The sequence below is a fragment of the Peromyscus californicus genome, unplaced genomic scaffold (genome assembly GCF_007827085.1).
Source record: "Peromyscus californicus insignis strain IS unplaced genomic scaffold, ASM782708v3 Scaffold_3__1_contigs__length_106647218, whole genome shotgun sequence".
Lineage (NCBI taxonomy): Eukaryota > Metazoa > Chordata > Mammalia > Rodentia > Cricetidae > Peromyscus > Peromyscus californicus.
The window spans coordinates 3,838,936-3,856,182 of record NW_026294551.1 but is presented as its reverse complement, the minus strand read 5'-3'; the positions used below and the strand labels follow the sequence as shown (position 1 = coordinate 3,856,182).

General features: G+C 53.2%; 1 protein-coding gene across 4 annotated transcripts; it reads right to left on the bottom strand.

Moving 5' to 3' along the window:
• Positions 1 to 985: 985 nt before the first annotated feature.
• On the bottom strand, positions 986 to 12,479 carry Cant1 (calcium activated nucleotidase 1). 4 transcript variants are annotated; one of them, XM_052756790.1, is made up of 5 exons: positions 12,349 to 12,479; positions 11,068 to 11,348; positions 4,428 to 5,086; positions 2,156 to 2,359; positions 986 to 1,448 (listed from the first exon to the last, which is right to left on the bottom strand). In XM_052756790.1, the coding sequence occupies exons 3-5, from the start codon at positions 5,062 to 5,064 to the stop codon at positions 1,078 to 1,080; spliced, it is 1,212 nt and encodes a 403-aa protein (XP_052612750.1). In that variant the 5' UTR covers positions 5,065 to 5,086; positions 11,068 to 11,348; positions 12,349 to 12,479; the 3' UTR covers positions 986 to 1,077. The 4 variants fall into 4 exon arrangements, with proteins under 4 accessions (XP_052612750.1, XP_052612749.1, XP_052612753.1 ...); XM_052756789.1 differs by having other exon boundaries at positions 12,307 to 12,438; XM_052756793.1 differs by lacking the exon at positions 11,068 to 11,348 and having other exon boundaries at positions 12,349 to 12,462.
• Positions 12,480 to 17,247: the final 4,768 nt, after the last annotated feature.

Genomic DNA, 17,247 nt, shown 5'->3' with positions numbered 1-17,247 from the left:
CAGTGAGCCCCCCCCTCCCCCCAGAGAAGGCTGCTCAACGCTCACTGGGAGCCAGAAAGAAATGCAGGGGACAACAAGGATGGCCTCTAGTCAGGTGCCGGCCTGCTGGAACCAGAGCCCTCCCTCAGCCACTGTGGAGAGGGGAGACATGGCAGCTTTTGAAGTTGCTAGAAGGCAGAGGCCAAGGATCCAGAGTCCCTTTCTGTAAAAGACAGTGTCACCATTGCGGCTGTGGGGACGATTCCCTCGCTGCTGGGAGATGTGGGAACTCCACCTTTGCTGTGTGATGAGGTTTGGTGACTCTGTTCTATAGGAAAGGAAATTACTTTAATAAGTTAGTAAGTCAGGCCTGAACGGCCAGAATCCTCCCGAGGGGTGGAAGGAGGCCTTGGCCATGGGAAGCAGGAACCCTGTGCTGGAGGTGGCTTCAGAAGTGTGGGCAGGTGTGTCCCAAGGGTGGGGCCCTTGCTCTGCCATGTAAACATTTACTTTCCAAAGGTCTGCAGAGTGTGGAATGCCAGGGTCACCTAGGAGGAAGAGGGGTGGGTGCCTTAGAGTGCCTATCTGGCAGGCCCACCTCAAACTGCCTTGTGCTCCCAGGGTGAGGCTAGGACTCAACACACCTGGCCACCTCAGACACGTACTGGCCAGAGAACTCGGGGAAAGGCAAGAGGCCAGCAAAGAGATGGAGGAAAGGAGGGGCGTGGCTGGATTTTGAAGGCCAGGGGCTCAGGTACCTGAAGCAGTGACCAATCCCTACCACAAGGTGGCAGTACACAGTGAGGCATGGGTGGGCGAGGCCCTGCCGTTCCTGTCCAGGACCCCCCCCCTCCCCCCACCCCCACCCCTGCCCTTGCTCTCAGTTTCAGAACATCACCTGAAGCTGTGTCACGTGGCCTGGGACTCAGCTCCCTATTCTGGAAATCTCTATCCAGGCACACAGCTCAGTTAAAAAAAAAAAAAAGAAATCAGCAAACAAGCCAAAGCGCGTTCCTCTGGTTTTTATGAAATTGAGTCCTGGTGTGGCTCAGGCCACGCGCCCTCACCCTGCTGGGCATGCGATGCGAGCTTACTCATCTAGATGAATTCTATCCCTTCATACTTGACACTGCCGATCTTAGTCTCTGGCAGCAGGAAGCGGCCATCTAGCGTGAAGGCCATGATGTAGGTGGCAATCCTGCCACTGTCCTCTTCTGACTTGAGAGCCACGATGATCTGGTCGTCAGTGTTGGGGATGAACTTGAAAGATGAGAAGCCGTGAGTGGGGACCAGCTCGCCCACGCGCCTCACAGAGATGTCCTTGAAGTCCTGGGCTGCGCTCAGCAGGAGGTTGCTGCCCTTGTGCTCATCCGCCCTCTCGCTGTAGCGCTCGTGGCTAGCCCGGCGTGGCAGGAAGAACCAGCGCTGCAGTGTGTCACTCCAGCAGGCAGATTCGTGAATGAGGTAGCCTGGGGTCACAGCACAGACCAGTCACCACACATCACAGCCCTTCTTCTCAAGAGTCCTGCCACCCCAGAGGCTACACTTGAGGAGCCCCACCCCACCTTTCCTCTAATCTCCAGCTCGTTTGAGAACAATCACAGCTGCTCTAGGAGCACCATGCAGCAGACGCAGCACAGCTGGAGAGCAGTACTGAGTCTACAGTGTCTCATTCCCCCACCAGCTGCTGTCATGCCCTCAGGGGCCTGCAGCCTTCACCACATGTCTATGCTTTTGCTCCCATGGTGCACAGGGCACAGAGAAGGTCAAAGAGTCGAAAGGGAAACCGAGCAAGCAGCACCTCCACCCACTTCAGCATGGACGAGCTCTCTGGGTCTTGGCTCTCTGCTGCCCTTTGCCCCACACCTGACTCGGCCTTTCAGACGAAGGTCACACTCCTCAGAGCCCAGGGGAAGGCAGCTCAGGCCCTAAACCTCTCCTCCTCTGCTTATGAGGGCCATGACCCCAGCCATTAGGGCCCCAAACTAAGGACGAATGTTGTGGATGAGGGGACTGCAGGGTGCAGTGGGCAGAGGCCACCTGTTGAGGCTAGTGAGGGACAGAAACAGAAACGGCTTATTTGTCTCAAATCCACCTACACGAGGAGAGTATCATCAAGAAACCCGAGCAAGCTGTGAGATCTTCATACTTGGGAGCCTGTCGAGAAGAGCCTTACCTGGCGGTTGGATCCCAGCGGCGGCTCTCAGAGCATTGTAGCTGGACACCCAGTTCTCGTGCTCCACGTTGCCCCTGTGGCCTACCACCTTCACCCACTCAGGGTTCTCGTTCATCACCTCCCCTGTGGTGGTGGTCCACTCTTTGCCCAGGCCACCCACGTACAGGTGCTCATCCTTCACAGCAAGCCACTCAGCTTTGAAGCCTGGGGCAACAAGAGGGCGAGCCTGAGACCCTGTCCCCACGTCCAGCCCGGCTCTCACCTGTGCTGCTGTCATCCAGAGTGGCGCCAAGCCTCCTGGATGTCACAAGTCACCACACCTGAGGTTCACTGGAGGCTGCATGAGAGGCCCAGAAGGGAGCCTGGCAGACCTGTGCTGGGTCCCAGAGCCCCCACATCCTCTTTCTTACCCCTTTCCTCCCAAGGAGCCCCATCTCTTCTGCAACAACTCTGGAACCGCCTCAGACCAGTCCCAGACCTCCTGTGCTAGGTCTCCGCCCATCCTTCGGCTCCCAAGGGCCAGCAACCCCATCCCACGTCCTGTGACGCCAGCAGCCTCAGGAGCATCGAGTGGCACAGCGATCCGAGCTTCCAAGTGCTGTGGCAGTTATCGGCCACCGAGAGCTGACAGCTCCGCACAGGCTACCACTTCCTGCCTCTCACCTGCCAGGTTGTAGGGCACCACCACGTGGGTCTGTTCTCCCCTTGGCCAGGGAAGAAAGCACAGTGCCAGGGTCTTAAGGACGAGGCAGTGGTGCTCACCATCCTCGTCTTGGTTTCAGAGCATTCACCGGAGCTCCTCCACCTGACTGACTTTGCTCAGGCCTCCTGGGCACGCCAGCAGTGAAGCTGTGCAGTCCCAGCACTCTCCTCCCCGACATTCCCGAACATGCCAGCTCTCCAACACTCCTGCAAGTTCCCAGGCCCCTGGGAAGCCAGGGCTGCATCTGCCTCCCCACTGTGGGAGGATGGAGGCCTCTGACACCCCTAGAGTGACTCTGGAGGCACTGGCTTGGTCCCCGATGCCCGTGACCTCATGAGTCTTCTGAGCTGCCTCCATGAGAAGCTGCCCCATTTGCCAACCTTTGACCCTTCTGGATGAACAAGCACAACTCAGCCCTAAGCACCCTATGACCCTGCACTCTTCCCACTCAGGGGAAAAACCACCCCAACACAACAGAAGCTTACAATCCTGAAGGTTATGAGCAGGAAGTGGGTGAGCATCATCATTACTGGCACGGAGGTGGAGACAGGCCCTCCCGAGAGCCCCAGCCTTGGACAAACACTGGAGATTTTATCACCCAGGCAGGGCCTGGCAGGCTATGTACAGGGACAGTGAATCAGCCTCCTTCCACCCCAGGCGTCTGCAGTGGTCTCCAGCTTGCTGTGAGGGACAGATCAGACCTGCTGAGGTGAGGCAGCTCTTTCCCCTTCCCTGTGGAAGCAGCGGCTCCTCTCTGCTGCACATGGGGGATAACACCAGTCTATTCCCAGGGGTAATTGCTGCTCAACACAGAGACCCTTGTACTGGGCTCAAAGCAGGGCTGGGTAGCAGCAGCTGACCTGTGGCCCCAATAAACTGAGATTAGAATCTGGGATCACAGTGAACCACCGAGTACCCAGCTTTGAAGGTGAGTCACCTGGTGGGAGTAATACTGAGTGATCCTAAGACACCTCTGAAGACATGACAAGGACCAGGGTCCCTTAAGGGGTAAGGGAGGCAGTGGACACAGCCTTGGCTCATTCTGAAAAAGGGCTTCCCACTCAGCAGCAGGCTTCCAGTGATCTGCTCAAACTTCTAGAAACAGCTTCATATAATCCCGGCAAGGTTCTGCTAAGGGTGGAGGTGGGTGGGTGGGTCAGTCGGAGTTGAATGAAATGTCACCAGGGCCTTGGATTACTTTCTGTGGTTGATCCTGAGTGTCAAATTGATGGGATTCGTGATCACTATGGAAACAAACTTCTGGGCATGCAGCTGAGGAGTTTCTAGATTGGGCCGGAAAACTCACCCTAATAGAGGTGGCACCGTCCCACAGGTTGGGGTTCTGGACTGAATGAACTGAGAAAGCGAACTGAGCACCAGCATTCACCTCTCTGCTTCCTGACCGTGTGACTAACTGCCTCCCACTCCTGTCACTATGGCCTCCCCACACGATGCACTGTGTCTCAAGCTGGGAGTCACAGTAAACCTCCCCGTCAGTTTGGTCACAACAGTGAGAAACTAATATGGCAGTGCACAAAAGCTCAGCCCACAGAGAACGGCTCCACTTACCCTTCTCCACGGTTCCATCGCCATCAGAAAGGATCACCCAGGGCACTGGTCTGGTGCCCTCGATCTGGTAGATGACCCCCGTGCGGTCGTCCACAGAGTATAGCTTCCCATTGAAGACGATCAGGTCAGAGAGCTCCATGCCCCGCCCCTTTTCCGCCAGGTGGGACTCCAGGACCCCAGGGTCTTTATCCCACTCCACAGTCACCTTGTCCCCACTGTCCGACAGGGTCAGGTAGCCTTTCTTAAGGTAACTAAACCAAGTGTTTTCCTCCTGGGCCCTGGACCCCGTGTCCAAGTCAGCGATGACTGCGATTCGGTACCGGATCCCACCTGGAGTCCTCTGGGAGGGTGACAGGGGATAGGTGTCATTGTAGTGAGAGACATGCTCCGGGCTGAACCTCCGGCTATGTGCATTGTGGGTGGGGGACCTGCCCGGTACTGGGGCCTGATGATGGGAATAGAGCAGCCAGAGGAGGGCAGCACCCACAAAGGACGTCAGGATCACCCTCCAGCGGGGGCGGAAGCGAGGGTCTGTGGCCTTGGTCATGGATGCCAGCACAGGAAGGCCCCCTACACTGATCCGGAGGGAGTGCATAGGCTCATTCCATTCCCGGTGGTCAAAGGGCTGGATGGGCATCAGACTGCACGCTGGGCAGGACCTAAACCAGGCAGAAGAGAGCAGCCAGTGAGCTCTGGAGGATACCACCTCTCTAGTCCTAAGTCGAACAGGCTGAAGTCAGCCTTACCCAGGAGAGACAGCACTTCATGGAAATGGTGTCCTGGCTGAACCCTGACCCCAGCAGGGAGGTCAGCCGTTCCTATTCGGCAGGATGGCAAGGGTTTACAAATACAGCAGAGGCAAAGTGTGGGTGAGGACTAGTGCCTGCAGGCTGGCAGGTGCTCTCACGGGTGCACATCTGAACCTGACCTGTCTCTTGAAGTCTCTTCTAACCACCCCACTCCCAGGCATATCAACACTCATGCGGCCAGCCTCAGCACCCCAGCCCCGCCTCCCTCGTGGCAGACCGCGGCACTGAGCCTTGAGTTCCTGGGCAGGTTCTGCAATGTTTCAGTACAAAGATGGGAGGCGGTGCAAGCACTCTGCTGCTGTTTGGCCTGTCTCCTGGCACTTTTCTGTTAACACGGCAGGCAGACACGGGGACTGCAGAGGTGCTCCCTCACCATTCTGTAGGCTGCTCACAAGGCACTGGTTCCTGGACATGCTCAGGTTTTAGTGCCCAGGGTCAGGTCCAAGGAGATCAGCGGGTGCAGGGTCTGCTGCTCACAGCAAGGGTGGGAGAAGGTTCTGTGCCCTTCTGGGGCTGCTGTGTCATGGCCACCTTGCAAAGTAGCTACCTTTTAGCAATGGCTACAGAACTGGTCGCTCCAAAGCGTCCCCTGCCCCATGCGGTGGTGCCTCCTTGGGACTCACTTAGGCTCTGCCTCACACACCACGGCTCCAGAGGCTAGACCCAGGATATCAGTGTTATATCCTCATCCCGGACATGGTGCTGAGCTCTGCCAAGTGTCAAACACTGCCACGTTCCAATTCCCACTTGCACCTTAGACACTATTTCAAAATATAAGACTGAGTTATCCAACCTCAATCCTCCTCAGGAATGGCTGACCCCACCCAAAACACCACCACCAAGTCAAAATTCCCACAAAACCCAAAGAAAAGGTGCAGTTTCGGTGTGAACGTTATGCTTCAAATTGCCACAGTGCCAAGAAGTGCCCTCAACCCTTTCCTTTGCCTTCTCTAACGGCTTCTCACCAGCAGGTGTGTCCATCCAAAGCCTGTTTGACTCATGACCCATCTGTACAGCCGCCACTCACCCCCATGCCGACAGTCTCCCCAGTTCCTCTGCAGCCCTCCCCTCCTTTGCCACCCAGCAGTCAGCACTACTTGCCGGGCAACCTTTCCAGGCTCCATGCTCCTCCCTGGCACCCTCGTGCTCCTAACCACTGATCATGAGGGTCCTCATTCCCAGGGCAAGCCTCGCCATTCCCGTGCCCAGGATGCTGCCCAGCTCTGCACGGCTGCCTCACTCACACCCTCGGGTCCTCATCTGCTCTCCTTCTGTTGGGAACTTTGCAGGGTCAGGGCTTCCTGCTCCATCTCTGGCACCCAGCTCAGAACTGGCAGCCAAGAGAAAAACCAGCACACATCGTCTGAAGGGTTGAAAGAGCAGCGCCACACGAGGTTCCCTTCTGTCACTCTGAAAGTGACAGCTCTAGATCAAGGCCTGATAAACAAGCCTCTCAGCTACCCAACACGAGCCGCAGGCCCAACAGACACAATTGCTATGTAGAGTGCCACACACTATGAAACGTCATCATCCTTAGTGTCTGGAACCCTCACACTTGTCTCTACTCAACAAACTCTGAATTCCTGTGAGCCGCCACACCGTCACCGTTCTGAAAGTCACCAGTCCACCTGCTCCAAGACGGATACAGCCCATATCCCCACACCTCTGTGCAGGGAGAGGGACTCGAGGCCACCCCAACGGGCTGACACTGGCTCCGTGGCCACTCGCTTGGTTTGTAGATATCCTGTCCACCTGGCTGGCTCATGTGTGCTCCTGGACGTCCTCTCAGGGACACTGACTTGCTCCATGAACAGAGGACCTGGAGTCTGTGCAGGAGCAGGTCTCCCCACCCCTGCTCCAGCGCCCTGCTCACTGTCTCCAGAGCATCACACTCAGTGTGCTTTCCTCCAGGGCTGCATTCCTGAGCACTCTGTACCTCTCCAGACACTGCCCCCCTAAAGTCAGGGAGCCTTCTCTGCTGGCTCAGGAGACCATCCCAGGAGCAGCTGCTGCTTCTCTTTCCCCACACTTAGGCAGGCACCAGTTCAGCTTGTCATCATCCCCACAGTCTTGGGCCTGGTCCTGTTTCTCCTGGACTTCAAACCTAATGCTCCAGACCTTCAGGGTCCGGAGACTTCAGACAAGAACTTCTCTTTTGTGGGTCTCAGCACTCTTCCTAGACCTGCTGACAATTAAGCCAGATGCAGAGGAAGAGGGGCCTCCTTGATAGCCCTTCTTACTTACACGCTCTCCTTACCTGTCACAGTCTGCAGAGAGAACCTCCCTTGGTTTTTCAGCCCAGCCTCCCACAAACTAACTTCAGACAAGAGAAGCTCTGCAAATCTAGAGTCTACATGCCCAGACCATGACGCAACTGCTCCCCCCACCTGGGACGCACATCTCTGACCACACGGGGCCATCTAGAACCCCCCAGAAGTGCCATAACAGCCATGCTTTCACTGTGCTGCCCTCTCTGGCCAGGCGTTCTCACCCAGCAAGTCATCCCTCCCGTGGGAGGCTGCTACCGTCACTGTTCCCTACCGAGGAGCCTTCCACACCACTGCAGACTTGGAGGGAGTGATTAAGGACCTCGATGAGGACGCTGTCCAGGAGGACGCAATGCAATCAGAGGTGTTTCTTTTTCCCTTTTCCTGACAGGGTCTGGCCTTGAACTCAAGACAATCCTTCTGCCTCAGCCTCTTGAGTGCTGAGCTGTCATAGTGTTTTTCTACAAAAGGCAGGGAGCAATGGGTAGAGAGAAAGGCCACATGAACACAGAGGCAGAGGGTGGGGGGCTGATATGGCCTCAAGCCAAGGAATGCATGCCTGACACGCTGGGAGGACAGCATGAGCTCTCCCCTAGAACTTTCAGAAAGAGCTCTGGGACACCCTAATTTCAACTCTGTGGCAATGACAATGGGACCAAGAATTTTGGGTCACTGACTCTCCAGACCTGTGTGTGAAGATGCAGGCCACCTCAGGCTACTGTACATGTCATTCTCTTGACCCCTCCTGACAGTGGCCCAAGGACCACCAGCACCCGAGCCAACCCAGACCTCAAGGGAAGGGACTGTCCAAGAGCAAAAGGAAGAACAGAAACCCCTGGGGCTTGGGCATCTTTGGTCAAAGGAGGGAAGGTACTGCTTTCCACAAGAGCAGGCTTCTAGAAACTTCTGCCTTCCTTTCAGAAGCCTCTGTGAACATCCCCGCCAGACGGCCTTCCCCAGCCTTCCTCTTCCTTCTCCAGGAAGACAGCTTCAAGTCAGCTGCCTTTCCACTGGTGTCTTTCACCTCGGCTACTCAGTGCCTGAGACTGACTTGTGTCCTGTGGCTGTAGATGCTGACAAGGCCACAAGACAGGAGCCAGTGGATGCAAGGGACAAGATGGACAACAGTCCCAGGAAAGGACAGGCTTGGGCTTGCCTCCTCCTGGCCCCCAGAGGAACCCTGAGGTCATTACGGGGTTGGTATGGTTGTGGCAAGAAGCCTGTCCACCTTGCCTACAGCACGACACGTTCTGACCCGAGCACTGTACAGTCACAGTTCCTTCCAGACCGCTAAGGGCACTGGCCCGTGGCCTGCAGACGGGCTCTCCCCAGACTCGGAGGCACCCTGCTGGCACTCTTCTTCCTGAACCAACCCTACTCCAGTGCAGCATGCCTAGAAAGAGACATCAAAGTGCCTAGCATCCAGAAGGCACAGGTGCCCTTCCCGCCCCACTCCTCTTATACAGTGGGTGTTGAAGAGCTAACGACCCTCAGACATAAAACAGCAAGACCACACCTCACTTCCTCATTAGACACACATATCTGTCTGTCCACTCCAAAGGACATTTCTAGATGACCAAAGGAATTAGCCACAAGCCACAGAGGGAGTGTTTTTCTCTGTGTACCCAGGAGATGCCAGGGCTGCTGGCCTAACTGTTAGGAAGAGCATGGGCAGAGGGCACCTACCTCCATGGGCAACCTTGGGTCTATACAGCACAATGCGGAACTACAGCCAAGGTGGCCTGTCTCCTTCTTACTTCCTTCACAAGTGGCCTGCGTGTGTAACAGGTGGCAGCTCAAACAGGTTCAAGGCGGCTGCCAGAGCTGACTCCTCCCCTCCAGGATCAAGGAAGGGCTGTTCTTAGTGCTCCTCTTGGCCCCCTCTTCACTCCTGCAGAAAGGGCTCCCCGACTCCTTCCAGGCCAGAGAGGGGACAGGTCTCCTGTGTCTACTCTGTGTGATGTGAAGTCACTTCCTTAGCACACGGAACAGACAGACTGCTGGGGACGGGGGAGGCAGACACCCAGGGCTTCCCGGCAGCCTCTGAGGGCAGAGGAAGCACACACCTGTGTACAGCCACAGCTTAGACACTTGGACGTGGAGGTTGCCTCCTGGTTTTGTGCTTTGCCAAGCTGAGCGTCAAGCTGAGCGGCATACCTAAGAATTCCATTCCCGATTTAGACCAGGTGGACAGTCCAGGGGAATGACAAGAAAGGCAGTGTGTGTTCTAGGGACTACAGAGGCCACTCAGATCCTTCTCAAAGGCCAAGTGTGGGGTCTCTGACATCTGCACCCCAACCCCAGTGTTGTACACAAAGGCACTGACAATTCTCTCCTGAGTCAATTTCTGTACTACTGGGGTAGTTTTGTTGTTGGTTTTCCAGCCTATTTTTAAGTCAACTACTCAGGAGGAGTGTTAGTTTTACTGGTCTGTAACTAATTACTACAGACATGGCAGCCGAAACATCACACACCATTATTTCCCAGCCCTGCAGAAGTCTGGATTGGCCTTACTGGGCTATGCCCAAAGGCTGGTTCCTTTCCCAGGCTCTTGAGGAAGATCCACTTCCCGGACTTTGCCAGCACCAAGGGCTGACCTCACTCCCTGCCTGTGGTCCCTTCCTCCCTGTTTAGAGCCATCAATACTGACTCTCACCAGTGGCTCTCTGCAGCCTTTCCCTCTTGCTATTCTGCCTTCCTCTCATAGTTTTAAGGGCCCTGAGGTCACATTTCCCCTGAAGAAAATTTCCCCAGTTTCAGGTAAGGTATTTTCAGCCTTAATCCCCTTTCCTATACAATGTAAGCACATGCACAGGCTAGGGGGTGAGGTAGACATGGCTGCCTCCAGGCTCATTGCAGCTCACACCAGGCCTAGGGTGGGTGGAGAAGCTTCAGAACTCATCACAACACTGCCACATCTGCTTACTTTGTATCCCCAGTGTCCTGGAAGGAATCCTAGCAGAGGAGCAGCCTTCCAGGCCAAACTGACAGCCCAACACTGGATGCCAGGATGCCTCAAACCAAGGGTATGACAACCCCAGCTCAACTCAGGCCAGCACTCAACTCCAGAGCTTCCCTCAGTGCCAGCTCCTGGGACAGGACCCTAAATCACCTGCACCCCACTGCTCACAGTTGTTCACCCTCAATGCGCTGGAGCTGACTGGAGCTTCTAGTTCGTTTCCTGTGGCCCCACCCACCCTGGACACAGGTGAAGCACATAATCTGTGCTCACTGGAGAGAAACGGGGATTCAAGAGAAATCCACCAACAGGAACCCTAATGCCTCTCCTTGCAGACTTACTCATAATAAGTCTCCATGCAGGGTTATTATTTTTTCCTAGTCAGTCCATCTCACGCTGATAAAAAGGAAAAAAGTTATTTAAAATCAGCACATAGGGTTTTAATTCCTTCAATGCTGGCATTTAAGACAAGCTTTCCAGGAATTCTCAACACTCACTGGCTTCCCACAGGTTTCCTCATGCCATTCTGCAGAGAGAGGAAGGTGTGGATGACAGCTCCATTGTCCTCAAGGAGCACATGCTCACTTGTGCACGGGACCACCCACCTGTACAGCCACCTTGAAGACAGCCACACTAGTGTGAAGGACGTTCTGGGACTCAGATGACAGAGCCACACGTGTCTGTGGGAGCTTCACGGGCACACATGCCACATTCAGGTGGAAGGTGAAAACAGGACCCCTGCCTCCACCGCTCTCGAGACCCTTCTTCCTGTCCCCTCCGCTCTGCAGGCACAGCAGATGGAGTGCGTGCGCTGTTGGGACAGGTTGGTGACAGTGTTCTCAAGGACCAACAGCTTACACCAGTGCCTCTGCAGAGCTGCGGCAGGCTGTGGAAGCAAGGTCACAACTGTAAAGGGAAGGGCACTTAGCTGGCCGTATGGGATACAAATCCCTTGTCTTATCCAGAAGGAACTAGGCTAGCTCCACCAGGCCTCAGGGACACACAGAAGACTAAGGTCAGCAGGGAGGGCCTGCTGTGCTGGGGGGGTCCTAGCAAGACTGTTACACTGAGATGTGGGGAGCAGCTGAAAGGAGGGCCTGTGGCACAGTCCTGAAGGATGGTCTTCAGTCAAGCTCCGCAGAGGGGCGGGGAGGAGGAGCTACCATCACAGCTCCTGCAGTGCTAGTCTTGGGAGCTTGCAAGTTCTGACCAGCCAGGTCCCACTGACACCATGAGACCAGGTTCCCAGGTCAATGCGTCAAGTATATAGTCCTGAGATGGGAATGGGAAATGAAGCTGGTTACCGAGGTGCTCCTGAGTGACTGCGGGAAGGGTGCTTGGGTTTGCTGGAGGTGGGAGAGTGTCATGAGTGCTAAGGGCAGCGAGTGTGGACAGTTGGGGAGTAAAAAATGACAGTGCGTAGTGTTGCCCACGCGAAGGTCCAGTCTTGATTGAAGACAAGAGCCTGGACGGGAGCAAGAAGGTGGGCAGTTACAGGTGGGAATGGGGTGGGTGGATAGGTGGGTCTGTTACAACTGTGATCGAGTGCCAGACTGGAGAGGCCCTGCCCACGCCAGGCAGGGGTGCCTAGGGGCTTGAGGCATGCTAGTCCGAAGAGGAAGAAGTCTCACACTACTCCTAATGGGTATAGCATTACACACTCATCAGAGAGGGGAGGTCTCCCACACTAGCCAGAGGGGGAAGGATGTCTGTCCAGCACCAGTCACGGGCTAGCTGCGGAGAGAATCTGAGGTGCCCGGGACCAGGCTGGACGGGTGCAGGCGGCGACAAGCCCTAGAATACGGCAAGGGAGGGCACCCGGCCGCAGGCGCGCCGTCACTCACCCACTGAGAGCCTGGCTCCGGAGCCCGCGGGCTGCCGCCTACCTGCGTAGGGCCGGACAGGGCGGGCGGCTACTTCCGCCCGGCCGCGCGCTCCCGGCAGCCTCTGCTCTGCGCCTGCGCTCCACTCTGGCCGCGCGCTCCCGGCAGCCTCTGCTCTGCACCTGCGTCCCATTTCGCTCCGCCCCGCCTAGAGCCACGTCTTCCCAGCAGCCTTTGCTCTATGGGTCTCTCCCCTTCCCCTCCCCGTCTCTGCTCTGCGCCTGCGCGCTGGATGCGGGGCTGCTGGGAGTTGTAGTTTTTCGTTTGCGCTTGAGCACGAAGTTGCGATGGACATCTGCAGTTGGAGGTGGCTGTCATTTCCCCAGCTGAGGCTCCAGGGTTCTTTGCCTGGGCCTCCCCGGCTTCATCTCAGGAAGTTCTGAAGTTCGGACCCCGCTTGGCCGCCGTAGTTCTCAGCTTTTCTGAGCTCTTCCAAGCCGGCCATAACGCAGTGCTGTCCAGTTTCCACAGCTAGGACCAGAGAATGAGAATGGCAGTGTGTCCTCATGACCGACTGTAGTCAACAACCCTTACCAACGGTGGACCCCGATTCCTTTTTTCCCGGCCTCCTGCATAGCCCTGAGTTCTTGTGCTATGTGGACAGGCATCCCGATACTCATTCAGTCCCAGACAGTGGTAGCGTAGCAGGATTCTTGAGAAAGGCCCTCATCAGCCGGGGAGCATCAGCCCTGTCTCCTGCACTTCAGCCTCATCTCCGGGTCTCCAAAAGCCTTCTGAGAAGTAACCGGTGCACGAGGGGACGAATTCAAAAACTGCAAACCGCACTCGGTGAAAAAACAGTCCTTTCTTCCACCTTTCCTGTTCAGAAGCCACGGTTACTGCTGGATTCTTGAAAGATGTCCTGTAGGACACACACTAACGGTAGAACATATACTAAATTACATGGAAGAGTGGAAATGTGCTGGGTTCCTCCTCTGTGCTTGGGGTGGCAGACAGACCTTTCTTGGATTCACTGATGTTGAAGTGATCAACACCAAGACCCATCAGATCAAAAGGAGACCCAATCACACCTTGTTCTTCCTATAATTATTCTGAGCTATCCATCCTTTATTTGTTACAGCTTGTCCACAATAACAGATTGCTCTCAGTATTTTTAAAGCACCCTGGATATTCCTTACCATCCCATGCTCCTCTCCTTCCACCCTCAAAGGAAGATATGGTCCAGAATATTGTGTTCATTATTCTTTTACCTCCCTTTGCAGTCTTAGCGCATAGCTGTGTGGCTCCAAATAACACACTGCTTAGTTCTGCCTAGTTTAACTTTCATAAAATGAAATAAAACTTTGAGGTGGATGGCAGTCCCAGTGTTCCGCAGGCAGTTTAATTTTGCCAATTTGGTGGCATCAAATGTCCTCTCCTTGCCTGACTGTAGAGTTGTATACACAAGTGTGTGTGTGTGTGTGCACATACACATCATATATAAACACATTAATATATGATTTGTTTTGATTGAGACAGGGTCTTACTGTGTAGCCCAGGCTGGTTGCAAACCTGCAATGATCCTTCTTCCTCAGCCTCTTGGGTGAGACCACAGGTGTGTTCTACCATGTCTGGTGCTTTTCACACACACGCCCGCACAGGATGCCTTTGTGTGGGTTTATGTGTTCATAGGTGCACACATTTGTGCATTCCACTATAGGCCAAAAGATAAGCTTGGCTGTTGTTCCTCAGGTGTTATCCTTTTTGAATCTGGATGGCCTGTGAACTGGTCAAGAAGGTTAGCCTGGCTGGCCAGGGAGCCCCAGGATTCACGTGCTTCTGCCTCCCTTGCACTGGGATGGCAAACATGCATCACTACACCCATCCCTTTTGAAACCTGAGTTCTGGGGGTTGAATTCATGTCTCTGTGCTTACAAGGCTAGCACTTTGCCCCTGGTTTATCCTCTCAGCTCTGTCACATCTTTTAGACCATGCACAATTTTTTGGAGTACAGTAACATCTCTTTAAGAAGGAATCCATCCTTCCCGTTGCTATTGCACAATACTAATTATCAGAATGATGTTTCCATAGATACACAGCTCTGTTCGGGGGCTATTAGGTTGCTCTGGTAGTTTTTTTTTTTTATCTGCTTCAACAGCTCTTTATCATCATCTCTTTGTAAGCCTTCATAAGTTGTTTGACATATCCCTGCAACTACCCACCAGCAACCAACCTTTAGGGATGTTGAAAAGAATTTCTTTGAACCTGTAGAATTAGGAGACTATTGAGATTTTTATGATATATAGTCTTCTACCTGAGACTATAAGGAAGTTATTTTATTCCACCTTAAAATATTCTTTTGGTGTATCTATAGTCTCATATTTCAACAACGCTTCAGGGAATAGACTGTGTTATTTGAGCACAACTATACAATGTATCTAGGTTAAATTCCTAAAAGGAAAACCACTGTCCCAAAGGTTATCTTCAGGCAGGAGTGAGCACATATCCCCTAGAGCAGCTGGTCCATGGAATGACTCTCCTCAGGGTCAGCAGTGGCTCCATGCTTGAGCACAAACAGGTGTGGTTTGATTTTCATTCTTCTTTGCATCGACGGAGACTTCCTCATAGCCTCCATCAGATCAGAAAAGGCAAGCTGACTTCCTCACCCTGCACAGGGCTAGCCTACTCTCCAGTAACAAAATGCAGGTAGCAAGATAATAGCATGGCAAATTCACTGAATCTTGGTTTAAGACATGAGATGAAGACCCTAAATTCCAGGAATCCAGGAAAGGCTCTATTTTTCTTTAAACATGTAGCCCAGGCTGTCCTCAGACAGGCTATATATCTGAGGATGACCCTGAACTTCTGATACTCCAGCCTCTACCTCCCAAGACTTTGGGATTACAGGCATGCACCACCACACCTGGTCTGTCTGGTGCTGGGTGTCAAACCCAGGGCTCTGGGCATGCACAGAAAGCATTCTAACAACTGAGCTCCAGCTCCAGCCTGGGAATGTTATTTTAATGCTTGGATCTGAAGAAGAAGGAACTTTGTATATAAAAGTGACTGGACACATGTCTTTAATCCCAGAACTCGAGAGGCAGAGGCAGGTGGATCTCTGTGAATTTGAGGCCAGCCTGGTCTACAGAGCAAGTTCCAGGACAGCCAGGGCTACACAGAGAAACTTTGTCTCAAAAAACCAAAAAACAAAAAAGTGACTGGACAAAAGGGACGTGATCTAATGGGACTAAGGTGAGTTGGAGGACCTAGGGGGAGTGCTTGCTTGCTCAGTATCTCCTTGGCTTCTCACTGTAGTACTATTTCCTGTCAGGTGTGAGGCAAGACTCCTTCTGGGATGAAGTCATGTGACGTATCACCAAACAAGATGCAATTTTTTTTTTTTCAAGACAGGGTTTCTTTGTGTAGCTTTGGAGCCTGTCCTAGAACTCACTCTGTAGCCCAGGTTGGCCTCAAACTCACAGTTCTTCCTGCCTCGGCCTCCTGAGTGCTGGGATTAAAGGCGTGTGTTACCACTGCCCAGCATATAAAACTTTTTAAAATATATAAGCTTTCTCTCTCTCTCTTTTTTTTTAAAAAAAGATTTATTTATTATGTATACAGTATTCTGTCTGCATGTATGCCAGCATGCCAGAAGAGGGCACCAGATCTCGTTATAGATGGTTGTGAGCCTGAGCCACTATGTGGGTGCTGGGAATTGAACTCAGGACCTCTGGAAGAGCAGCCAGTGCTCTTAACCCCTGAGCCCTGGCTCACAACCATCTATAATGAGATCTGATGCCTTCTTCTGGCCTGCAGGACATATGCAGGCAGAACACTGTATACATAATGAATAAATAAATCTCTAAAAAAAAAAAGAAAGAAAATTTCATACACGTATATGTAGCTAGAGTTTTCCTGCTTTGCCCACAGTCAGGACAAATCTTTGTCACCCGCCAGTCCCACAGCTGCTCAGACCCAACCAAGTAAACACAGAGACTTATAATGCTTACAAACTGTATGGCCGTGGCAGGCTTCTTGCTAACTGTTCTTACAGTTTAAATTAATCCATTTCCATAAATTTATACCTTGCCACATGGCTCATGGCTTACCGGCATCTTCACATGCTGCTAGTCATGGCGGTTGTAGATGTAACCAACCGTCTTATTAAATAAGAAACACAGAGCCGATTCAGAGAAGAAAGCCAAGAAGTCAGAGCTAAGAGCCTTACCCTTCCTGCTTCAGGGATCCTCTTCAGCCAAGAGAGCTCTCCAAAAGGGGCCTACTTCCTATGTGTTTGTCTTTATATAGTCTTTCTGTTCTGCGTTCTCATTGGTTGTAAACCCAAACACATGACTGCCTCGTCACTGTCTGTCTGTAGAGACTTCCAGGTCTTCTATGGTTGGTATTGAGATTAAAGGCGTGTGTCTCCAATGCTGGCTGTATCCTTTTACACACAGAGATCTACCTAGCTCTGTCTACCAAGTTCTGGGATTAAAGGCGTGTGCCACCACCGCCACGCTCTTGCTATGGCTCTAATAGCTCTGACCCCTGGGCAACTTTATTTATTAACATACAATTAAAATCACATTAGAGTACAAATAAAATACCACCATAGGCGGTGGCTGGCAGTGACTCCTTCCGCATTCCTGTTCTTTCCTTTTTTCCTCTCTGTTAGTCCCGCCTATACTTCCTGTCTAGCCACTGGCCAATCAGTGTTTTATTTATTGACCAATCAGACTAATTTGACATACAGACCATCCCACAGCACGTATACAATGTATTTTCATCATACCCACTTCCTGCTCTCTCCCATGCTTAGTGCTGCCTGTTGGGAGGCTGGCTGGTTTTGTTAGCTTGATCCTGTGGGTAACCATAACTGTGGCGAGTTCATGAGTACAACAGCTGTGTCGTACCCGGAAGACAGCTTTTCACAGCACTCCTCTCCTCCACAGCACTCCTTCT